A 19,965-nucleotide genomic window follows, 5' to 3' on the forward strand; every position below is an offset into this window, starting at 1 on the left:
GGAGTGGCCCTCTGCCTGGGCCCTTGTCCTCTAGAAGCCTCTTGCCAACAGCCTGAAGGCCAGACCTCTCCTGTGTGTGTGTGTGTGTGCGCGCGCACGTGCGCGCACGCATGCTTTGGCTTTAAACGTTGGCTTTAAACCGTTTAATTACTATGCAATCTGACTGCAATCAAATACTATGCAATATTTTAAATTGTTTACTCTGTTCTTTTATACTGCTTTTAGATCTTCTTAATACAGGAAGCAGTACTGTATTAGTTTCTTACATGAATCAATAAAACTATTTGGTAACTGGGAAAATTAAGAGTTTTCCTTGTTAGTGCTCCAGGTTCTGTTTCTGAGCAGAGGATGGAAAACATTTCATTATTTATTGCATGCACTTCTGTCTTGCCACCCTTCCAGGTACATAAGCAAAAGAGATACCTCCTCCTCCCGCCTGATCCTCACAACAACCTTGTCAGGTAGATCTAGCTGACTGTGACTGGCTAAAGCAACATGGCTGAGTCAGAATTTGAAACCAGGTCTCCCAGGTAGGACTAAATCCAGTATTAAGCACTAAGGCACACTCCTTGTTGATGGCAAAAAATCAGGAGGGGTCCAGGAGCCCCTTTTCTGACCAACCAATTTTATTAAAAGGCAGAAGCTCTGGTGGGCTGCAGCTCCCCTCATCCGGTGCACAGAGTGACTGGACTGGCGTAGGCTGGATTGATGTAGGACGCATGGCGAGGGATGTGCGATATCACTCTTGCCACCCACTGGATCCGATGAAGGGAGCTGCAGCTCACCAAAGCTTCTGCCATTTAATAAAATTGGTTGGTTGGACAAGGGGCTCCCGGAGGCTACCACGGCTCTCCTACAATGTCCTTGTTGATGAGTGATGACTGTTCAGTGGCTCGGCTGGGTGGGGTTGGAGCTCTGTCCTCCAAGATCCTCCTGAGAAGATCCCGACGGTTGAGGGTGCCTACAGGAAGGACTGCTGAGCCTCAGAAGGAAGCAAAGAGCGTTAAGCTATACAACAGGAGAAATGCCTTGCTACAGAAATCACACGGTTGCACCAGACACGTTGCGCAAGCAGACGGAGGGAGTAAAATGGTTCAGTGGGGAAATTAAACAATTCATCCTGCCATCCTGAAGAAGAGCATCTGTGCTGCTGTTGGCTCATCCCTTGGGGTGTTCTGCCTCCTGCAGAGGCATTGCAGAAGTGCAGGATGACGCTCCATTGAGCAGAAGCCTCCCAGCTCAGCTCTTCTCAGTCACGTTCGTGCCCTCCTAAGAAGAGGGCAATGAATTTTAAATTTTAAAAATTGACACTTACTGCTCTTCCCAAGACAAAGGTTTGGCTACTCTGGAAAGGGAAAGTCTTCCCGAAGACTCAGAGAGTCTTTTGGTTCAGTGTCTTCTCCAAGGTTCTTTGTGGGGTCTTCTGTAACTTTCATGATCTGGAATCTGGACCTTCTGGGAACACAGACTTGGAAGGGGTCCTTTAGGCCCCAGAGTCCAAGGCCCTGCTCCGTCCGCCGAGTTCAGCCATTCTAGCTTTTTTCTTCTCTGTTATCTATCCTTTTTCCACCTTCACTGAGCAGATGGCTTATGGTTTCCTTTTTCTTTTCTTTTGAGCTTCTGAAGACATTCTTTGTGTTGTCCTTAACTAATCTCGGTTTATTTTTAGCTTTCCTGACATACTCTCTACAAAGGCAAGCTATTTCTGCTCATATTTCCTTGGTGACCTCCTGCTACCTGCCATAGGAGGCCTTCTCACAAAGCCACATTGGCTGTCTTGCTTCCCCCCCCCCCGTCCCCCACCGTTATTGTAAGTCTTTGAAATTATCCTTTTAGAACTCTTTTGAGAAGCTCCCCCACAACTCGACTTTTTCCCCCATTAGCTCCTGTCTTGGAATTAATTTGAGGGGTTGGCACAGTGAGACCTATCTGACATTCAAAACCTAGGAAATCAAATTTTCATTGTGTCTTCTCTGAATTATGCTTCTGCTGTTCTCCTATATTGACTAGGAATATTTGCAGATGTTTCCTCCCCTTCCCTCCAAGCCAGCTCTGTATCCCTAGCAACTTTCTACATGACGCGTTATCCAGTCCCCATGGCAACCATTGCTTGGGCAATGACATCATGGCATTACTAGGGCTATATTCCATGAGAGTCAAGAGGAAAGTACTCGAAAGCAAAGCAGGATTGGCAGTCTGGTGGGGGAGATGCAAACACAGAAGCAGACCTAAGAACGAGGACCCACCAACACCAAAGCTTAGAAGGTAGCCAGAGAAGAGCAGCGTGGGACAGACAGGAGCGACTCTTCTGAAGCCCTGATTATCAGCCAGATAAATGCCTCAGATCCGTGATGGTTTCTTTTTCTGGATTAAGTTCTACTTGGAAACAGACCCCCTCACCAAGCTCCAAAATTAGGCACTTCTGAATGGTAACTTTTCATTAAAACTCTGAAAGGTGAGACACTAGACCAGTGCTTCTCAACCCCAGCAACCTTAAGATTGGACTTCAACTCCCAGAATTCCCCATGGCTGGCTGGGGAATTCTGGGAATTGAAGTCCACACATCTTAAAGTTGCTGAGGTTGAGAAACACTGCACTAGACTAGCTGGCTGTATGAACGAATCCCCATGTGCAAATACACCAGAAGGCTTAACAGTCCCTTCTGATGTTGGTGATCAAGGCTGTCCTAGAAAGCCATTTTCTGGACCTCTTCTAGCAGCCCGTCTCTGCAGCCATTTTGATTTTCATCTCCCACAGCCACAGCCACGTGTCTAGGGAGGGTTTTAAGCGGGCAGAGGTGGAATAGGCTCTTCTTCCAGCATTTGACTTTGATGCCCAAAGGGGCAGAGAGCAGAGAGGGAAGATGCAGCTCCTTTGTGGCAGCTGGAACACTAAAATGATGGCCACAAGCCAGTTCCAGATCATGTGCCATAGGCACATGAAGATGAGCAAATGGCCCAGGGAGATCAACCGGGTCAGCTGTGCCATGTGAATCAGGCACTGTGTCGCCCAGGCTTTGGCCAGCATTTCTGCCCATCTCTGCCTTGCCAGGCCAGGCAGAGGCAGACTGAATCGCTCCGGGATGGAACATGACGCCACAGCTCAGCAGGGTCAAGCTACCCGCAAGAAGATTGAGTGCCGTGAGACTTTGTTGTGTTCAGTCACATGTCAGAGCCCCACCTCTGAAGAGCAACAGGGAGGTAAGAAACTAACTTTCTTTATCATTGCTTGTCTTGTATGATACTTGCGAACTGCCTCCTTCCCTTAGCATCCTTGATCTCACTGGAAAATGCCATCTCCCTGTGACTAAAGAGGCTGGAGCTGCAAGAAGCACGCAGACCTCCTGCAAGGCACATCTCATCCCTAAACAGTCAAATGCATCGGGCACCCACTGTATCTGGAGTAACATATGCTCTCTGCACATCATTGGCACTCAAGCTAGCAGTGAGGAAAAAACCTCCTTTTTCTGAAAACATCATTTAAATCCCAAGATTAGACACATTTTGAATGCTGTGATAAAGGGACATCTGAAAACTGAGGAAGCTTGTGAACATCTCTGCTCTGCCAGCTGCCAGAAGGTGTGACCTGGAACAGCAGCACATCAAAATGTCATTCTGGGGCATCCTCAGACAGAGGCAATCTTGGATACAGATTATTTCCCTTTTTTTCATTGCACTGAAGATACAGTAAGCCATGTTGAATACATAAAGATTCTGGACAAACACAGAAACCATTTATCTCCCCAAAGCAAATCTCCCCTTCTTAATTTAGAAGTCTGACATCTCATTATTATCCATCTTAAGAAAGGGTAACGTTAACACAGTGCTGCCAGAATGAACAGGCAACTGAACAGCTGAAGAATTTACAGTAAATCATTATTCTTCAACCCCTCCCCCCACTACATATATCACAGGCAATATCTCAAGATGCATCATTTCAGAAAGTTTGTGCACACAAAAGGCAAACACCAATAATAAAATCTCACATTTTGCAATAAATGTGGCGGATAAGATCCACTCACTCCTACTTAGATTTATTTCCATTCACTGTTCACAGTGGAGGACCTGCTGAGCCGACACGGCTCCTTCCAAATGGAAATTTAAAGGATCTTGCTTCTGATCCATTCTCCTCAATAATTTCCATTATTTTAGAAGCCCTTATGTATTAAATGAAATTAAGATAATTTGTTTTAGGCTTCTTTCTGCACAATTAATATGCCACTATGCTAAACCATGCAGCAATGTCCCTGCAGCAGCACATCTGGCCAACCTCGCAGCTGTGCCAACAACAGTTAAGCTGGGCACTAGATGCATAGTTGACCTTGGCAAAGGACTACTGAACGATGGCAGTGAGATGATGACTGATGGAAAGCTGGAATACAAAGAACCCTTCAGATAGTGCCCTCCCCAGGTTCCTCATCCTGCTGGGTCAGCTGCCCAAAGGGAGGCTATCTCGAACGAGCTGAATGAGGAGGAATCCTCATTCAGTGTGTCCAGCTCTGTGATAGTATCACCCAAGACTTGTTTGGCTGGAAGGCAGGCCAGCTCAGGGCCACGTCATAGGAGAAGACAGAGAGGTTAAGCGATAGCCCAGCCCCAGCTGGACCGGATGGTTGGGTTGCATGCGCTCCTTGCTGATTTCACAGCCTTCCTCATCAGCAGCCTCTGATGCATCCGCCACATCGCTTTTCTTTGCCCATGTGGCATTTTGGCCAAACAGTGGCAATAATCATCTTTCATTTTTAGATTAAGAACTTCATGTTCGCACTGAATATCACCGCGGTTCTTGGTCAAGAACTTATCTTGGAGGGCCAAGACATCATTGCATACAGCCTCCAGCTCCTTCTCCATTTTCTCCCTGTGTGCGTTGCGTTTTCCCAGCTTCTTTTCATTCTCATCAGCTATGGCTTTCTGCTCCATGCTGATGACTCACCAGGAAGATCGCCTGCCACCCTCATTCCTGTACGTGAGATAACAGGTTTCTCTCGTCATTTGAAAGAGCTCGGTTACCTGGAAATGCACACAACATTATTGACAGCTTCAGTTTTGGAGGACAAAAACGTCTCTCTAAAAATATCCCATACAAACCCAAACATACAAGTTTCTGCCTGATGGCTGTAATCATACATTACAGTTTTATAGCTACAAAAAGATCAGCTGTTGAGTATTGGAAGGAAAGCACCATAAGACATTTCCAAGCTTTTATACACAGACAGAGAGATTCATATATGTTTCCTGGGAATGTCGCTTTGTGAGATGGGCAGCTATACAGATGTGATATATAAATAAATAAATAAATAACCAACTAACCAACCAACCATCCAACCAACATTTACACGTGCAACTTTAGGTGGTTTAGAAGGTACAGAGCTAAAAACAACCATAAAACAATCAGCGTTAAATAAAATCTGTTGTCCTAATTAAATTCTGCCCTGCAGAATTCACCCATTTGCTGAATGAGAAAAGGAATGAGGATGGGCAACCTTGAGCTCATGGGCACCGTTCCAGAATGTGGGGACTGCTACTGAGAATGCCACTCTCTGAGAGCCTCCTCCCCTCATCTCTCATGCTGGGCACCTGGGCATTCCCTCCTTGCTAGTCCCTGTAGATGGGCAGATTCGACCTGGGGAAGATGGCTGGGGCTTTTTAGGTAGCCACCGGCATACCTGGCCACAGCTTCCTCCTGTTTTTCCAGAAGGAGCTGTCAGGGCAACCGCTCTGGAGCAATAAACGAAACATCCACGCCAGCGTTTCTGCACGAACGGGATCTCTGCCTTGCTGGGATTCAGCCTCAGCACCTCAGTCCGTTCTGCTCACCCTGTTTTGAGGTTTAGCAAACTGATCTTCTCTTACTCTTCTAGAAACTCTACACTCCAATTCTTTAGCTGACTTGCTTAGTACTATCACCAAGGTCACTCTGGATTGGATTGCTCCTGGCCACAGACCAGAACCAAGATCTAGCCCTCTTCACCAGGGATCTGGTGAAGACACACACACGCACACGCACACGCACACCAGGCTGTAAACATGCACCAAATTGCTTTGGATAAGTACTTCCATCACCTGCAGGAGACCAAAGCAGGCTTGCTTTCAGGCCAGGACTCCTCACCAGCTTTTGCCACCTTTCATTCCCCATTAGCCTCACGTGCCCCTCCACCAAGAAAACATGTTGCCTCCCAGCTTTTCTCTTTCAGCTGAGGGCTTGGGAGGAGTCTTCTCTAATAAGGTGACTAATATTGTTCATTCCTTTTCTTCCGTTCATTCTTTTTCGTCCTCTGCTATGCTTCCTACTGCTTCCATATCTGAAGGAGAATGAAGTTCAACAAATCATAGAGGGCCTCCCCTTCTGATCTCTTCCTTCATCCTATTCTTTTACCTCTTTTTCTATCTTATATTATTTACCTGTTCCTAGACTTTTATAAAGCATGCTATTCTTTATCTTTTGTTGAAGAAACTTTCCTTAGATCCTTCTGCATGCAAGTTCTCAGTCTTTGTCTCTGCATCTTTTCTTATTTAAAGCTCTTAAGAGTTCCCTGTCACACCTGATTCTACTTTTGTTTCCTAAAGGCCTTCTTGGTCCATCTTAATCTGGATTTTGGCCAGGCCATTCCACTGAGATGGCACTTTTTCAATGCTTTATATTGTGCTGGTACTTGTCCATTGGATACTGTTGTCCAGATTACTGTCCCTGGCATCATAACAGAATCACGTATCACTGGCTGGGCACTTGATTGGTTCAAATCTCTCTCTCTCTTTTGTGTTCTTCTCATCCTTTTGCAATACTGGAGGGCAGAATACAGTCCCGGAAATTTCCCCTTATAACGGGTATCTCTCCGGGATCAATCCTGGATCCTCCTTTGTTTACCCTTTTCCCTCGGTTGCCCTGATTATGGATATCAATATCATTGTTATGCTGATAATACTAATCTGGTAACATGTGTTCAACCGTGATGCAATGTGGCATCCATGGGGTTGTCTGAGCTTGGTTGTTTTCTTGCAGACCTTTTGTTACCCAGCTAGGTAACATCTTCAGTACTAGAAGGGAGTGGGGTTTGTCGCTGTTTATATTCAGTAGCTAGCCCTGCCAGTGTTGGTGGGGGTTTGGTTTTCTCCTTGGCACTGCCTTGGTTAGGCTGTTGTTTACTGCTTGATTGTGTGCCTGGTGTTAATCCCTGCTTATCTGGGTGTTGATTGCTGGCAAGGAGGTGTTCTGATCTTTTTGTTTCCTTTTTATTGTCTCTTGCGAATGGTGTGTAGTTTACCTCTATGTGCCTGTTGATGGCTGACTTGTCTGAATACCAAGCTTCCAGGAATTCCCTTGCATTGTTGGATTTAGCTTGGTCTAAGATGCTGAGTTTCCCAGTTGAAACCATGGTTGTGTTCATGTATTGTGAGATTAAGGAGTTTTCATCATGTCTTCTGACTGCTAGTTGGATGTTCATGGATGTGCTCTGCTGGTCTTCTGCCTGTCTGTCCTACATAGTGGCTGTTACAGTCCTTACACTGTATGTTGTAGATGACTCCTGTTTTTCCCTCTTGAGCTACTGGGTCTTTTGGTTTACTTAGGATGTTTTGGAGGGCTTTTGTTGGTTTGTGTGTTATGGCAATGCTGTGTGGTTGTAATAGTCTGTTGGTTGTTTCTTGGGAAGAACCAACCAACCAAGGCAGGGGAAGACATCCAAGAGATAATGCAATGTCTGATTAGCATTATCTCTTGGAAGTCTTCCCACTGCCTTAGGCTGAATATGGCTAAGACAGGGAGATCCTGTTCTAGCTTAATCATCCTTCTTGTCTACTGTGTTCTCTCCCATTTGCCTCTAGACCTGATCACAGCCTTGGGAACTTGATTGTCAGCTGACTTTGGACCCATTTATTGTTCTTATCACACTTGGTGTAATTTGATTTGTAGGTTTAGCGTAGGGCTGTTATCCCACCCTACTCTCATTAGTCTTGTAGTTCCTAGGTTACCACCTGTTTTAAGTATAAATACACGCTCAGTTGTACCGCGAAGTGTTGTTTACACATATATGCGACACCTAAAGACTTAACCAATTTATGTGGGAGAAGCATTTATGGCATATAAAATGCCATACTCTTATCTTTTAAATGCCGTTAAAATGCAGACTTGCCACTTGAAGTCCAAGCAATGTTATTTTACCTTCCTCAGTTTCAAAAGGATCCTGTTGTGAGATTGGGTCTCTACTGGAGTAAATCCAAACAGACAAACAAAAAATCACTTAAATCTGTTACTATAGAGATCATAGAACCATAGAATCAGTCGGAAGTCACCCAAGAGGTGATCGAGTCCAACTTCCTGCACACTGCAGGATTCACTACTCCATCCTTGATAGTCTCTTGACAGTTCTTACAAGAGGTTCTTCCTAACGTCTAATCTGTATCTACATCCTTTTAAGTTTCATCTCACATTGTCAGCCCCACTAAGTAGACCAGACCAGGAAATCAACTCCACAGCAAGGGCGAAACTGTTGTATTGAGATTGGCTACAGTAACAGGATCTTGCAAGTCTGATCGTGCTGGATCTCCTCCTCCTCCTCCTCCTCCTCGTGCTTCGGTGAATTAAGGCAGTGCCTGCACAGGCCACTTCCAAATGTTATCTCACTGTTGTGGACTCAAAAATGCTTCGCCCTCTTTTGCCTAGGAAAGAGTTTTTGCCTAGCTCTGTCAAGGTCCTCTTGCTTGCTCTCTATAGTACATCCAGCCCTTATCAGAACACTGATGTGTTTAGCAACAGGTAACTTAAGTGGACAAGCAGTGATTTATACTACTTTTTAAACTGCCGTTGCTGAAGTTTATGTCAGCGCTACATTGCTGACTCATATTCAAATTGAAGTCATTATTCCAAGACACTTGCAAATATTAGCAAGCTAGATATCGCTTATCGTCCTGCCTTCGATTTTTCTTTCCTAAGGGATGACATTGGATTTCTGTTAAATTCAGTTTTGTTTTGTTTTTTTGTCCATACCTCTAGCCTATCAAGATAATTTTGGATTTGTCTTCTAGGCTATTATCTACTTCACCCAATTTTGTGTCATTGGAGAACATTGTTCCTCCATTAACAAAACTATTAAAGAGGAGACGATCCAGGACTGAGCCTTCCAATGGATAATTGCCCCAATCCGATGAGCCGCTTTCGAGCTATGTGTCCCCTTGTGTCACCCAATCCACACTTAACTACCTTGCTTTTAGGATGCCGTAGGGCACTTTGTCAAATGCTTTGCTGAAATCAGGTTATACTGTATTAAGCCTATAGTAGTCCCATTATCAAATTACTAGATTAAAAAGTGATTTAAGAAGAATCAAGATTCAATCTGGCAAGACCGATGCTTGACAAATCCGTTTCTGCATTGTTTCCAAGATGCTTTCAGATCAATTTCGTCAAGATCCAGACTAAATATTCCCCTATGTCAGTTACTGGATCCCCGTTTCTGAAGGTGCGGGCAACATTTCCTCACCATCACCTGGCACTTCCACAGTTCTGACATCTCGGTCCGGTCCCCTTCATATACCCCGGAACAAGTAATCTTTTTTGGAGGAGTCAGAGCCAAATGGGCGTTAAGCAATTGGCAAGGAGGATTCTTTCCTCTTCTTTTTACTTTGATCCAAATGTTTTGTGGGTCTCTGCGCTCTTTGCCAATCTCAGGTCAGTCTGAGCTTTGGCTTCCCTGATACCATCTCTGTGGTTCTGAGCTGCCTAAATTCGCCTCCTACACGGGCCCTTTTTGTTAATTTTAGCTGGTCTTCAACCAAGTGCGTAGGAGAAGCTGGTGGTAAAGGCTGAAGGGGAACGAGGGAAGTGGGGCATTTTCCATCCAGCAACTTCTACCGCTGCAACCACGTCCGTCCGTCCGTCCGTCCGTCCTTCCTTCCGTCTGTCCATCACACAAGTTGTCTGACACGGCGAGAGGCCGCCAGGCCGTCCTCCTCTGCGTGGCTCAGCTCTCTCCGTGTGTATATTCACTTATCAAACGCGCATGCCGCTGCCCCAGGAAAGCCCCGCGCTCGGTGCCGGGCCCAGCCGGGCCCCTCCTTCGCCGCCCTCGCCCCGGGCGCTTCTAGGGAGGCCTTTCCCAAGCCTCCCCCTCTTCCGCGGCCCAACTCCGGACTGACCCCCGTCGCTGCGGCCACGCGCCTGCGGGCCCCGGGGAGGCCCCGGCGGTACCGGGGCGCGGGGCCCGCGTCGGGGCCACGGGGCCCGCCTCGCCTCCCCTCCCCGGCAGGCGCGGGGCCTCGCAAGCCCGGCTCAGAGGAGGCGCGCAGGCCGCAAGGCGGCGCGGGAAGGCCGGGCGCAGAGGCTCGGCCCGGGGACCCAGTGCGGGGCCCGGGGCCGCGGAACCCTGAGCCGTCCAGCCCCCCCCCGGCACGGGCCCCAGCGGACCCACCCCCGCTGCCCGACGAAGAGGCCGCGCGGGAAGGCCGGCGCCGTTTCAGGGGCCCGGCTGACCCCCGGACCGCTGGCCCGGCTCGCCACGGCACCGGGGCGGCCTCAACCCGTGAATTTGAATACATTTACATAAGGAGGAGGGGCCTAGAGCCCGGGCAGGCCTGCTCGGCGGAGGGCCGCGCGGCCACCCTCATCAGGGCGGAGGCGGAGCCGCGGCGCCCCCCCAGCTCCCCAGAGAGAACCGGCTCCGGCGGGCCCCGGGGCACCCAGCGGAAGCCCGACGCGCAGCGCGCCCTCACGGCGGCTCCCCCTCCCTCAGAGGCACGAGGACACGCCCTCACGCACGCGCGCGACAGGACAGCCGCGCAGGCGCGCGCGATCCCGGTGACGCCCCCGCCCTCCGCCGCGGGATCCTGGGAGTTGTAGTCCTGCGGCGGCGCAGGGCCCCGGGGCAGGCGTGCGAACGCCCGGGCCGGCCAGAGGGCGCCAACGGGCGGGCAGCATCTGCGCCCGCCGTCCGGCTTCCGCTGCCCGGCGGAGCGAAACGCCCAGCGGCTTTGCTGAGGCTGCCCGGCGCTTCTCGGCCGCGGTGCCGCCGAGGGCGGCCTCGCCTCGCCTCGCCTCGCCCGCCCCGGGCATCCTGCCTGGGGGGGCCGCGCCGAGACCTCCGCCCGGCTCCTTGAGGTCCCTCTAGAGCAGGGTTTCGGAACCTTGGCCGCTGGACGAGGGGGGACTTCAACTCCCAGAATTCCCCACCCAGCATGACTGGCTGTGGAATTCTGGGAGTTGAAGTCCCCCCTCGTCCAGCGGCCAAGGTTCCGAAACCCTGAAGAGGCTCCTCCCTGCGAGCCTCGCCACGCCCATTCCCTCCCCAGCCCAGCCCAGCCTCGCCTCCTGATCTCCCAGGATCCCCGCCCAGCAGCCCCTCCCAGCCCCCGGGCAGCCATAGCTCCCCCGCCCCCTGGCCCCTTCCCCGTCTCTCCTGTTTGACCACCATCCGCCTCCCAACCCATTCCTTTGCCGCGAAGGTGCGCTTAATCCGCGCCTTCGAAAGCGGCGCTGGGCTACGCAGCCCCCCATGGTCATTCTCAGGTCCCCAAACGCCCCACTCCCCTTTCTGCGCCCCCGCGCCTGCCTTCGGGTCTTTTCCGCCGGGGACGCAACCGTCCCGGGTCTCGCAGCCATCGCCCCACGAAGACTTCCACGCCGCGCGCACAACCCTGCAGAGGACGCCGATCCCCCCTTTCCAGTGCGCGGCTCAGCTGAATCTGTAACTCGCGCGCTCCGCTCCCCTGCGCCTACGCCTGCGCCCGCTCCTTAAGCCCAGAGGCCGGCTATTTCCCCCCTTAATGCGCAGACACAGAGCGTGTCCGCTTTACTTTGACTGCTGATTCCTTTGCTGCTCCTGCACTCCAAGGGGCGCTTTGTGGCATTCCCAGGTTGTCACAGAGAGGGGCTTCGATGGTGACCTCTGCGGTCAGCGGAGGCTTTAGGACAACCCTTCCAGGCAGGGCGTGCGACAGGTTAAAGCCTTAGTCACACTCGTGCAACATTCCCTGCTCGAGGTTCTCTTTTTCAAGCATGCAGCCAAACTCGTTACCCCAGGCATGCTTGCCTTCTTCCAGACGGGACGCTGACCACCTGCTAAGCTGCCTGCCCTGCCAAAAACTGATGGACCCAGGATACTAGAAACAAATTTTATTCGCCTGTAGGGCTTTATAAACCGGTGTATGTATCCTAGTGCAAACCTGTTGAACAAAAACAGCCACCCACGATCAGGATCTGAATCCTGCCTAATGTACGCAGCTTTCCTCGAGGAACACGTAACCAGCTACCCGCAGGGCTTTGGCCCGGGTCAACAACGCCCGCCTTTCTCTCCTGAGAAGCCCCACGGCCACTGTGTGGCCAGCCCGCACAGCAAGACACGGCAAGGGTAGGAAGGGGGCCAGAGCTGGGAAGGGTCCGTGGTTGGCTTGAGGAGGTGTGTTGGGGAAGACGGGGGAACATCCGCTCGGGGGGCCCCCAGCCCTCGAAGCACTGGCTCCACTACTCCCAGTAGGACCTGTTGCAAATGAGAACCGCGGCCAACATTCAAGCCTCCTTTTGTCTGGGAAGTGATCGGGCTCCTCCTCCCCTCCCTCTCCCCACATCACCACGCAGGGAGTGCCAAAGGTGGGCCTACTTTGGAAGGGTGCGTGTGGCCCCTGCAACCAGCTCAACAGCCTTAACCCCTCATCGAAACAAGCTTTGCCAGCTTGGAGCCTCTGGTCAGGACCAACTAGGTGCCGCCACGACTGAGCCAAAGCAGCCCCCCGTCTCTTGGGGCAGCAGCGAGACACCCCTGCAGGACGCTTGGTTGGGCCCAAACGGGAGGGCCCCACGCAGATCTGCTGAAGTCAGACGGGGCTGCCAGAAGATAATTCACAGAGCAGTAAAGCCGCCCAGAAGGTGTCGATGGCGACTGGATCGCTCGTGGAATCCCACAGCACCTGGGGGAAACCCAGAAAGCAGGGTACTGGATTACAAGAGGGGCTTTTCCCATCTGGAGATGCGGGGGGGGCACTTAAACAGCTGGACACAACGAATGAAACAGCAGAACAGCAATTAAATGTCAGGTTCCCCTCATGTGCAGCCATGAATGTGCACAAACACAGAAATTGCCCTAAAAACCGGTGAAGTAAGCAACCGTGATGCAGCCGCCCTCTCTCTTCATTTCCCAGTATTTTAGCAAACCAGGCATGAACCCATAACTGTTGGCCTCTTGAGTGTGGGGCTCTTGTGCACCAGTTACTGCCACTCCTAGGTCAGGAGGCCCTGCTCACGGTCACCCCACGATCACCCATGGCTGCAGTGCACTCTTCAGGGGCTGCCCTTGAAGACCGCCAGGAGCTACAGCTAGTCCAGGATGCAGCGACAAGTAGTCATGGGTATGCCTTGGTAAATCCATGATATATCCCTACTACACGTGATGAGTTGCGGTTGGCTTCTGGGGGCAAGTCAGAATGCTGGTGGTCACCTTTAAAGCCCTGCAGGGATTAGGGCCCGAATACTTTGGGGACCGCCTGCTCCCAGCAGCAGCTGCAGCCAGAGACCCTGCGCTCTGCGTGGGCCGGCTTCTCTGCTGCTGACGGCCCCCTCCCAACCAAGGTGCGGGGGGCAGCAATTGGCCTGCTCGGGGGGCCTTCCAAGCAGCCAGTCTTGTGATCAGTGGAAGCATCCTGATGAGTCGTCGTCGTTGCTGATGTTGTTATTAATTACTCAGGCTGCTCCAGTCGCAAGCCCAGTAAGCTGGCTGAAGAACGCAAGAGCACAACGCAACTCTGCATAACCAAGTCCTCTCACCCTGAGGAATCCTCACATCGAAGTATCTGCCCATCAGTGGTTGCAAGGGAGCTGCCAGCTCTCAAAGTGCCTTGGAAGGGGCAGGTCTTAATGTCTTTCCTGGTGGCAACCAGGTTAGTGCTGACATGATCTGGGTGGGAGGAGGGGAGATGCCCTTCTGTAGAAGGGGGGCAACAGTAGAAAAGGGCCCGATGACGACACTCTTTTAGGGTGGGGACCCCAAAGGGAATGTGGATGAGCAGGTGCTGCTGGGAGCAGGCGGCCCCCAAAATATTCAGGCCCTAATCCCTGCAGGGCTTTAAAGGTGACCACCAGCATTCTGACTTGCCCGCAGAAGCCAACCGCAACTCATCACGTGTAGTAGGGATATATCATGGATTTACCAAGGCATACCCATGACTACTCATCGCCGCATCCTGGACTAGCTGTAGCTCCTGGCGGTCTTCAAGGGCAGCCCCTGAAGAGTGCACTGCAGCCATGGGTGATCGTGGGGCGACCGTGAGCAGGGCCTCCTGACCTAGGAGTGGCGGTAACTGGTGCACCAGACAGAACCGGTTTCCAGACAGGCCACACGTGGCCACAGAACTAACGACTTAAGCCAACAACTTTATGGAGGCTGGGAGTGGGGATGAAACAAGGCCAAAGCGCAGCGTCCACGTAAACAGACGACTGTGAGGGCAGCTGAAATCAGAATTTGGAAACTGGCAGGAAACTCTGCCATCTTTTGGCAGTATCCATAAACAGCCTGTATGTCTATCTGTAAACCCGCATATTACACAATACCCATCAGTCTCCTGTAACTTCCTTCCAAAGGAAGCCAAACCTGGGCATACCTGAAATTTCACATCCGTAGGAAAAGGAGGCGAAGTAGAACCAGGAGGAGGACTCCCTGCTTGCTCACCCGCCCCAGCCTGGCTGCTGGTCTCCTGGGGCAGGAGGGCATCCTGCAAAGGGAGGAAAAAGGCCTCCATTTCCTGGGCTGGGGAATATATTTCACCGAAAGATAATACACGTAATTATTATTAATTTATCTAGACTGTTCAGTTTGAACCATGTGCTGAAGGAAGAGAAGACCCTTTCCGTGTGTGATTCCTGTCCCCCCAGCCTTTCCCGCCCGAGAACTTCACAACAGACACTTGTTCCTTCTTTTCCAACTTGTTGCGTCTACCACTGTCCCTATACTCCCAGTCCATCAATTAACTGCCGCCCAGGAGCAACGACCAGCTTCACTCACCAGGTCCAGTTATGGTGGGACTACAACTCCCAAACTTCCCAGCCAGCAGCAGCTGGGGGAGACGTGTGCATCCCCGAGGGCTTAAGACCAAGTCCAGGGTTTCTCCCCGCAGAGGATCATGAAAACTAGAGCCAGTTGGTCTAGTGGTTAAGGTACCAGGCTAGGAAGCAGGGGACGGTGAGTTCTGGTCCTGCCTTAAGCAGGAAAGCCAGCTGGGTGACTTTGACCAGTTGAAGAATCTGGGAAGGGCAGTTTTTTAGGGGCTGCCCCTCCAAATGAATAGATGTATTATACTTCCATCTTGCCCATCCTTTACATTATCATTGCATCAAACCGTGCCATGGTCCTTCAGGAGAGCCAGACAGAGAATGGGTCCAACCACATGGCTGCTGCAGCCTCTCTGAGCGAAGACAGGATGCAATCCCACTCCCCGGTTTAAGGCTTCCCCGGACTCTCTGCCGGGTTACTCAGAGGCAAGAGGTTGGGGGACAAATCCAACCAGCAGGAACTGCTCACCCACAACAGGAAGGGCTGAAAATTTGGGACAATGTTCTCACAGGTAGTAGCTGCGGTGGCTGCCCTCTCCCTCCTCCTTTCAGCAGCAGCACAATACCTCGTGGTATTCGCTTATCATCATCGTCCATCTGGCACATTCTCCAAGCGCCTCACTCACGTCCCCTCAAACCAGGTGAGGCCTCCTGTTTTCTTCTGAGGGACTGTGGAGCGTCCCCTCCCTAATCCAACCCTGCTGCCCTTACTTGATTTCATTATTCAAAATGTTTTTCTTTTATCAACTCATTGCTTAAAATAGAATCATTTTAGGCAGCCATTAAGGACGATGGCCTCCCCAAAAGAGGTCTTCATAAAACGAACAATAATCCAGCAAAACCCCACAAGAACAGAAAACCAGCCAAGAGCTGGTGGGAAGAAGTTGTGCTGTGGCATCTTCTAGACAGGAGCTCACAAAGCCCCATGGGAACTCTCTGCAGGTGGGCCTTACCTGTGCACAAGCCACGCCCTGGCTTTCCTCTGGACAAGGTTCAATGCTAACTAGGCCACTTGGAGAAAAGCTGGGAAAAGAAAGAAAAAAACGAGGCACATTCAGTTTGCTACACAGAAGCAAACCAAGATCTCTCCAAACAGCAGAAAGTCACAGTGATGGGAGACTTTAATTACCCCAAATTGTGCCAAATACGTCCTTCCGGGAAATCCCTGGCTTGTCCTGAGGGTAGCTTTCTCCTTTAGGAGGTGAAAGAAGGCACAAGAGAATCAGCTATCCTTGACTGAGAGGATGGCTTAGTCAAGGATGTGGAGATAGGCTCACGTATGCTAGAATGCTTACTATGGAGGGAAGCTAAAGTTGAGTGCGCTTCAACACATACCCAAGATTCAAGACAATAGCTGTAATTAACTCAGAACAAAAATAAATAAATAAACAAATACATGCAAGCATGGATGCATACATACTCCTTCCATGGAGTATGGGAAAAAAAAGCTCAAGTTGGTTATAAATTTCTTTTTAAAAAGAAAATACTGAAAACACAACTGGACTGGAGCTGATTACATGCAAGGAAGTGAGGTTTTAGGTTAAAGGAGGAATGAAAGGGTCAAATCATGTCAGAAAATATGTATGGGTGTCACCTAGATTACTGTGGGCATGTGTGAAAGTAGAAATGCATGTGCTGGGGACAGCTGCACATTGTGCTCTAATGTACAGTGGAAACAGAAGAACCCGTGATGACTTTTGGGGAAAAAATTGGCAATCATTTGAATGAATGTGATCCAGGACAAAATGTTCCACTAGGTGACATAAATATATGGGTGGGAACGAGATAAGAGAGTACAGAAAAAGTGACTGGGCCATTTGGAAACTCAAAGTGAATGAGAACAGTGACTGCTTGGTGAACATCTGCCTAAAAGAAGGTCCGTTCTGAATACGTGGTTTAAGCTTAAATCTATTCGTACATATCTATGACAAAGGAATGAAAATAAATCTAAAGCCACAATAGATCTGATTGTTTATGATGAAAGTCTGAGAGGATTAGCAAAGGATACAAGGGTGGTAAGAGTTTCTGAATGTCAGAGAAACCACTACAATGTCAAGCGTGGAGCTTGGGATAAACAGGCATAGAAGAAAAGGGAAGAATGGAAAGAAACTCAGGTAGAATGACTGTGGGAAGAGAATGCATGAACCCAGAATGAAAACGTATTAGAAAACAGACTCATTGCCCAACAGAACCAAGAGAAAAAGGAAGCTGAAGGTTTTTCTAACAGAATGAATTCAAAGGAGAGAGTAGGTGTCCTCTCTTACTGAAGAGGGCTGGATTAGAATCAGTGGGCTGAAACTACAAGGAGGATTCAGGTTGGACATGAGGAGGAATGAGGCTGTCAACCAGTGGAATAGGTAGCCTCATGAAGAGGTATGCTCCCTGTCACCTGAGGTCTTCAGAAATTAGATAGCCATCTGTCCTGCCCTAGAGTTCCTGCACCAAGCAGGAGGGTAGACCGGATGACTTCTGCCCTTCCTTTCAAGTCCGATTCCATGAAAAGAATTATGAAACAGAGCGCCACAGCAGTTTGTGGAGTTATACTGAGAGGAATTGTGAAATGCTTGATGGAACGATGACATGAAAGAGGCTGTGGATGAGAAAAATGCATAGTAGAGGATTATGAAAAAAAATGACACTGAGGGATATTGTATAATGCATATATAGAGGAAAAGACAGTTGCAAAGAATGTAGCCCAGAGATCAAATTACATTAAGTTAAATTAAAAGAAATTGCAGCCCAATTTGATGGAAATAGATCATTTTGGAAGAGTATGTAGAAAGTTAAACAACTCTTTAGGCTAAACAGTGGGGTCACCTGGCAGAGGGGGCATGGGCAAACAGCAGCAATAAAAAATGCAGCCACCACCTTGTGGGTGGGCCTCTCACAGCCCGTCCCTCCTTCGCCCGGGACAATCCCTATTGAGGTACTGTGACCTGTCTGGAGGACATCTAAAGGGTTCAGAGAACTGGAATAATTTCAGAAGCAATGAGGACAACCAAGGATCTAGAAACAGACTCTTAGGGAGACTGAAGAAGCTGGGAACGTTCAGCTTTGTGAAGGCTGAGAGGGAACATCACAATGTTCTTCACAGCTAGAAAAAATGTCACATAAAAAATGACAAAAAAACTGTTCTGTGTCTAGAGCACAGGACAGAGAGTAAAGATTTAAGCTGTTGATTGATTGACAGGATGGATTCCTACTGAAAGTTTTGAAAGAAAAAATTAACAGTGAGAGCAGCAACAGTGGAACCCATGACAGACAGCAGCTTTGGTTCAAGCAAAGGCTATACAACCATGTATCTGGAGTGTTTTAATCTGGATTCCTGCATCAACCCTTGCCACCAGAAGGGTGGTGGTGGGCTCCTTTGTTGGAATCCTCCAAAGGCCATCTGTGTGGGATGCCTGAATTTGGACCAGGGAGTTGGACTCAACAGTGTGATTGTTCTGGCAGGAGTTCCTGGAAGTTTGTTCTTGTCTTCTGGAAGGCACAAGTTGTGAAAATATTGGGCCCCCAGTGCATAACCTTTCTGGAAACATCGCACTGAAGGAGAGCAAGTGATCCTGAGGGTGATTGCTGAAGGAAGAGAGCCTTTAGGACAGTGACATCTTAAAGTTGCCAACATTGAAAAACATGGCTTTAGCCTGAGGTTTGCAGCCCAGAAGCATGGACCTTCTGCCTAGGTCCTGGTGGTTTGAGCCTTTCTTAGCCATTGGTCTCCCATTTTTGGCCTCCAGTAGATGGCTCCTCCAGATTTCTGTACTGTTTCCCAAAGCTTGCCTGAGCAGAGGCATCAGGGAGCCAAGAGACATGGCCAATGACATCGCTTGCTCCCCCACTGGCTTTCCCGTCTTGAGGAGGCAAGAGATGCCATGCTGAAAGCAAGCGCCCCAGTGGCCTGGAGCCGCCTGGTAGCTCTTCCCACAGAGGGAGGGAGGGAGGGAGGGAGCGTGTCCACCACTGCCCTGCTCAGACTTGAGACAATGTCTGGAGGGTCAGTGTGTGTGTGTGTGTGTGTGTGTGTGTGTAATTGGGCACTGGGTTTGCTGCCTGGCAGGAGGCTCAAATACACGCAGCTCCTCCCCAGGCAGTTGCAGGCCGGTTCCTCCCCCTCCCCACTTCTCATTTACCTGGAGGGCAGGTTTGGGACTGGCCAGGATCCCAGCAGCTGTCTCCTCAGCACTAGGGCTTCAATCTGCCAGTCGGCCTGTTCCCTGACAGTCTTGGGGCCAGCCTCCCCACACGCCCTGGGCACCCTGGCACCATCTGCGAAGAGACAAACGGCCCGCTTTAAGAGCTCTGCCCCACAACAAAAAGAGTGGAGCCAACTGGCACCCGCCGCCTACCTCAGAGGACGACCTTCAGCCCAAAGGCGTCCCTCCTGGACAACCTGCTGCCCCGGCTGCTGGTCTCTTGGGCCCAGACGGGTTGATCTGTTTCCCTGGAGCAAAGCACCGTCCCCCCGACTGCCTCTGGGGCACTCTCACCTGGCCAGGTAGGGAGGCTGCTCTTGGTCCTGGAGCAGCTGCACTGGCAACAGGCGTCCAGGCTCCAGAGCGAGCACTGCACCTCTTTGTGGGCGGCTCGGGAGATTGGCAGCTGCTCTGGCATCTGCTGGGCTGGGCATGCGCTGCGGTAGGGATGGGCTAGGTCCTGCCCCCAGGGACCGGGCACAGGCCCAGCCGGTTCCCACTTGACCTCCAGCACAGGGGGGGCGAGGGCTGGCTCAGTCTCTGCCTTGGTGGCCTGGGCGGCTTCCAGGGGGTCCAGGTTCAGGTTGCGCTCTCCCAGCTGACCGCCTCGTGAGCTGCTGGAAGGAGACAACGGGTGACAGTGCTTCCCTCCCTGACGTTTCTGCAGGGAAGGAAGAGCCTCCCAGCGGAAAGGGTGGCCGGCTGCATCCACGGGGATCTGATGGGGATCCAGGGACACTCGGCATGA

The 19,965-nt window shown here is 50.6% G+C and overlaps 2 protein-coding genes across 2 annotated transcripts; both read right to left on the reverse strand.

The window, feature by feature from the left end:
* Nucleotides 1-3,137: 3,137 nt before the first annotated feature.
* Nucleotides 3,138-9,923, reverse strand: YWHAH (tyrosine 3-monooxygenase/tryptophan 5-monooxygenase activation protein eta). Its single transcript, XM_088143763.1, is given in 5 exon segments — nt 3,138-4,552; nt 4,555-4,591; nt 4,594-4,706; nt 4,709-4,968; nt 4,970-9,923. Coding segments are annotated over 5 exon segments (702 nt in total). The 5' UTR covers nt 5,125-9,923; the 3' UTR covers nt 3,138-4,415.
* A 2,187-nt stretch (nt 9,924-12,110) lies between these two features.
* Nucleotides 12,111-19,964, reverse strand: LOC103052649 (uncharacterized). The gene is made up of 5 exons (XM_007444514.4): nt 19,512-19,964; nt 19,155-19,290; nt 15,978-16,047; nt 14,577-14,687; nt 12,111-12,890 (listed from the first exon to the last, which is right to left on the reverse strand). Exons 1-5 carry the CDS (start codon nt 19,633-19,635, stop codon nt 12,798-12,800), a joined length of 534 nt encoding a protein of 177 aa, XP_007444576.3. The 5' UTR covers nt 19,636-19,964; the 3' UTR covers nt 12,111-12,797.
* Nucleotide 19,965: the final 1 nt, after the last annotated feature.

Source organism: Python bivittatus, unplaced genomic scaffold (genome assembly GCF_059951505.1).
Source record: "Python bivittatus isolate LINGU-HERP-01145 unplaced genomic scaffold, Pbiv_v1 ctg000390_np1212, whole genome shotgun sequence".
Taxonomy (NCBI): domain Eukaryota; kingdom Metazoa; phylum Chordata; class Lepidosauria; order Squamata; family Pythonidae; genus Python; species Python bivittatus.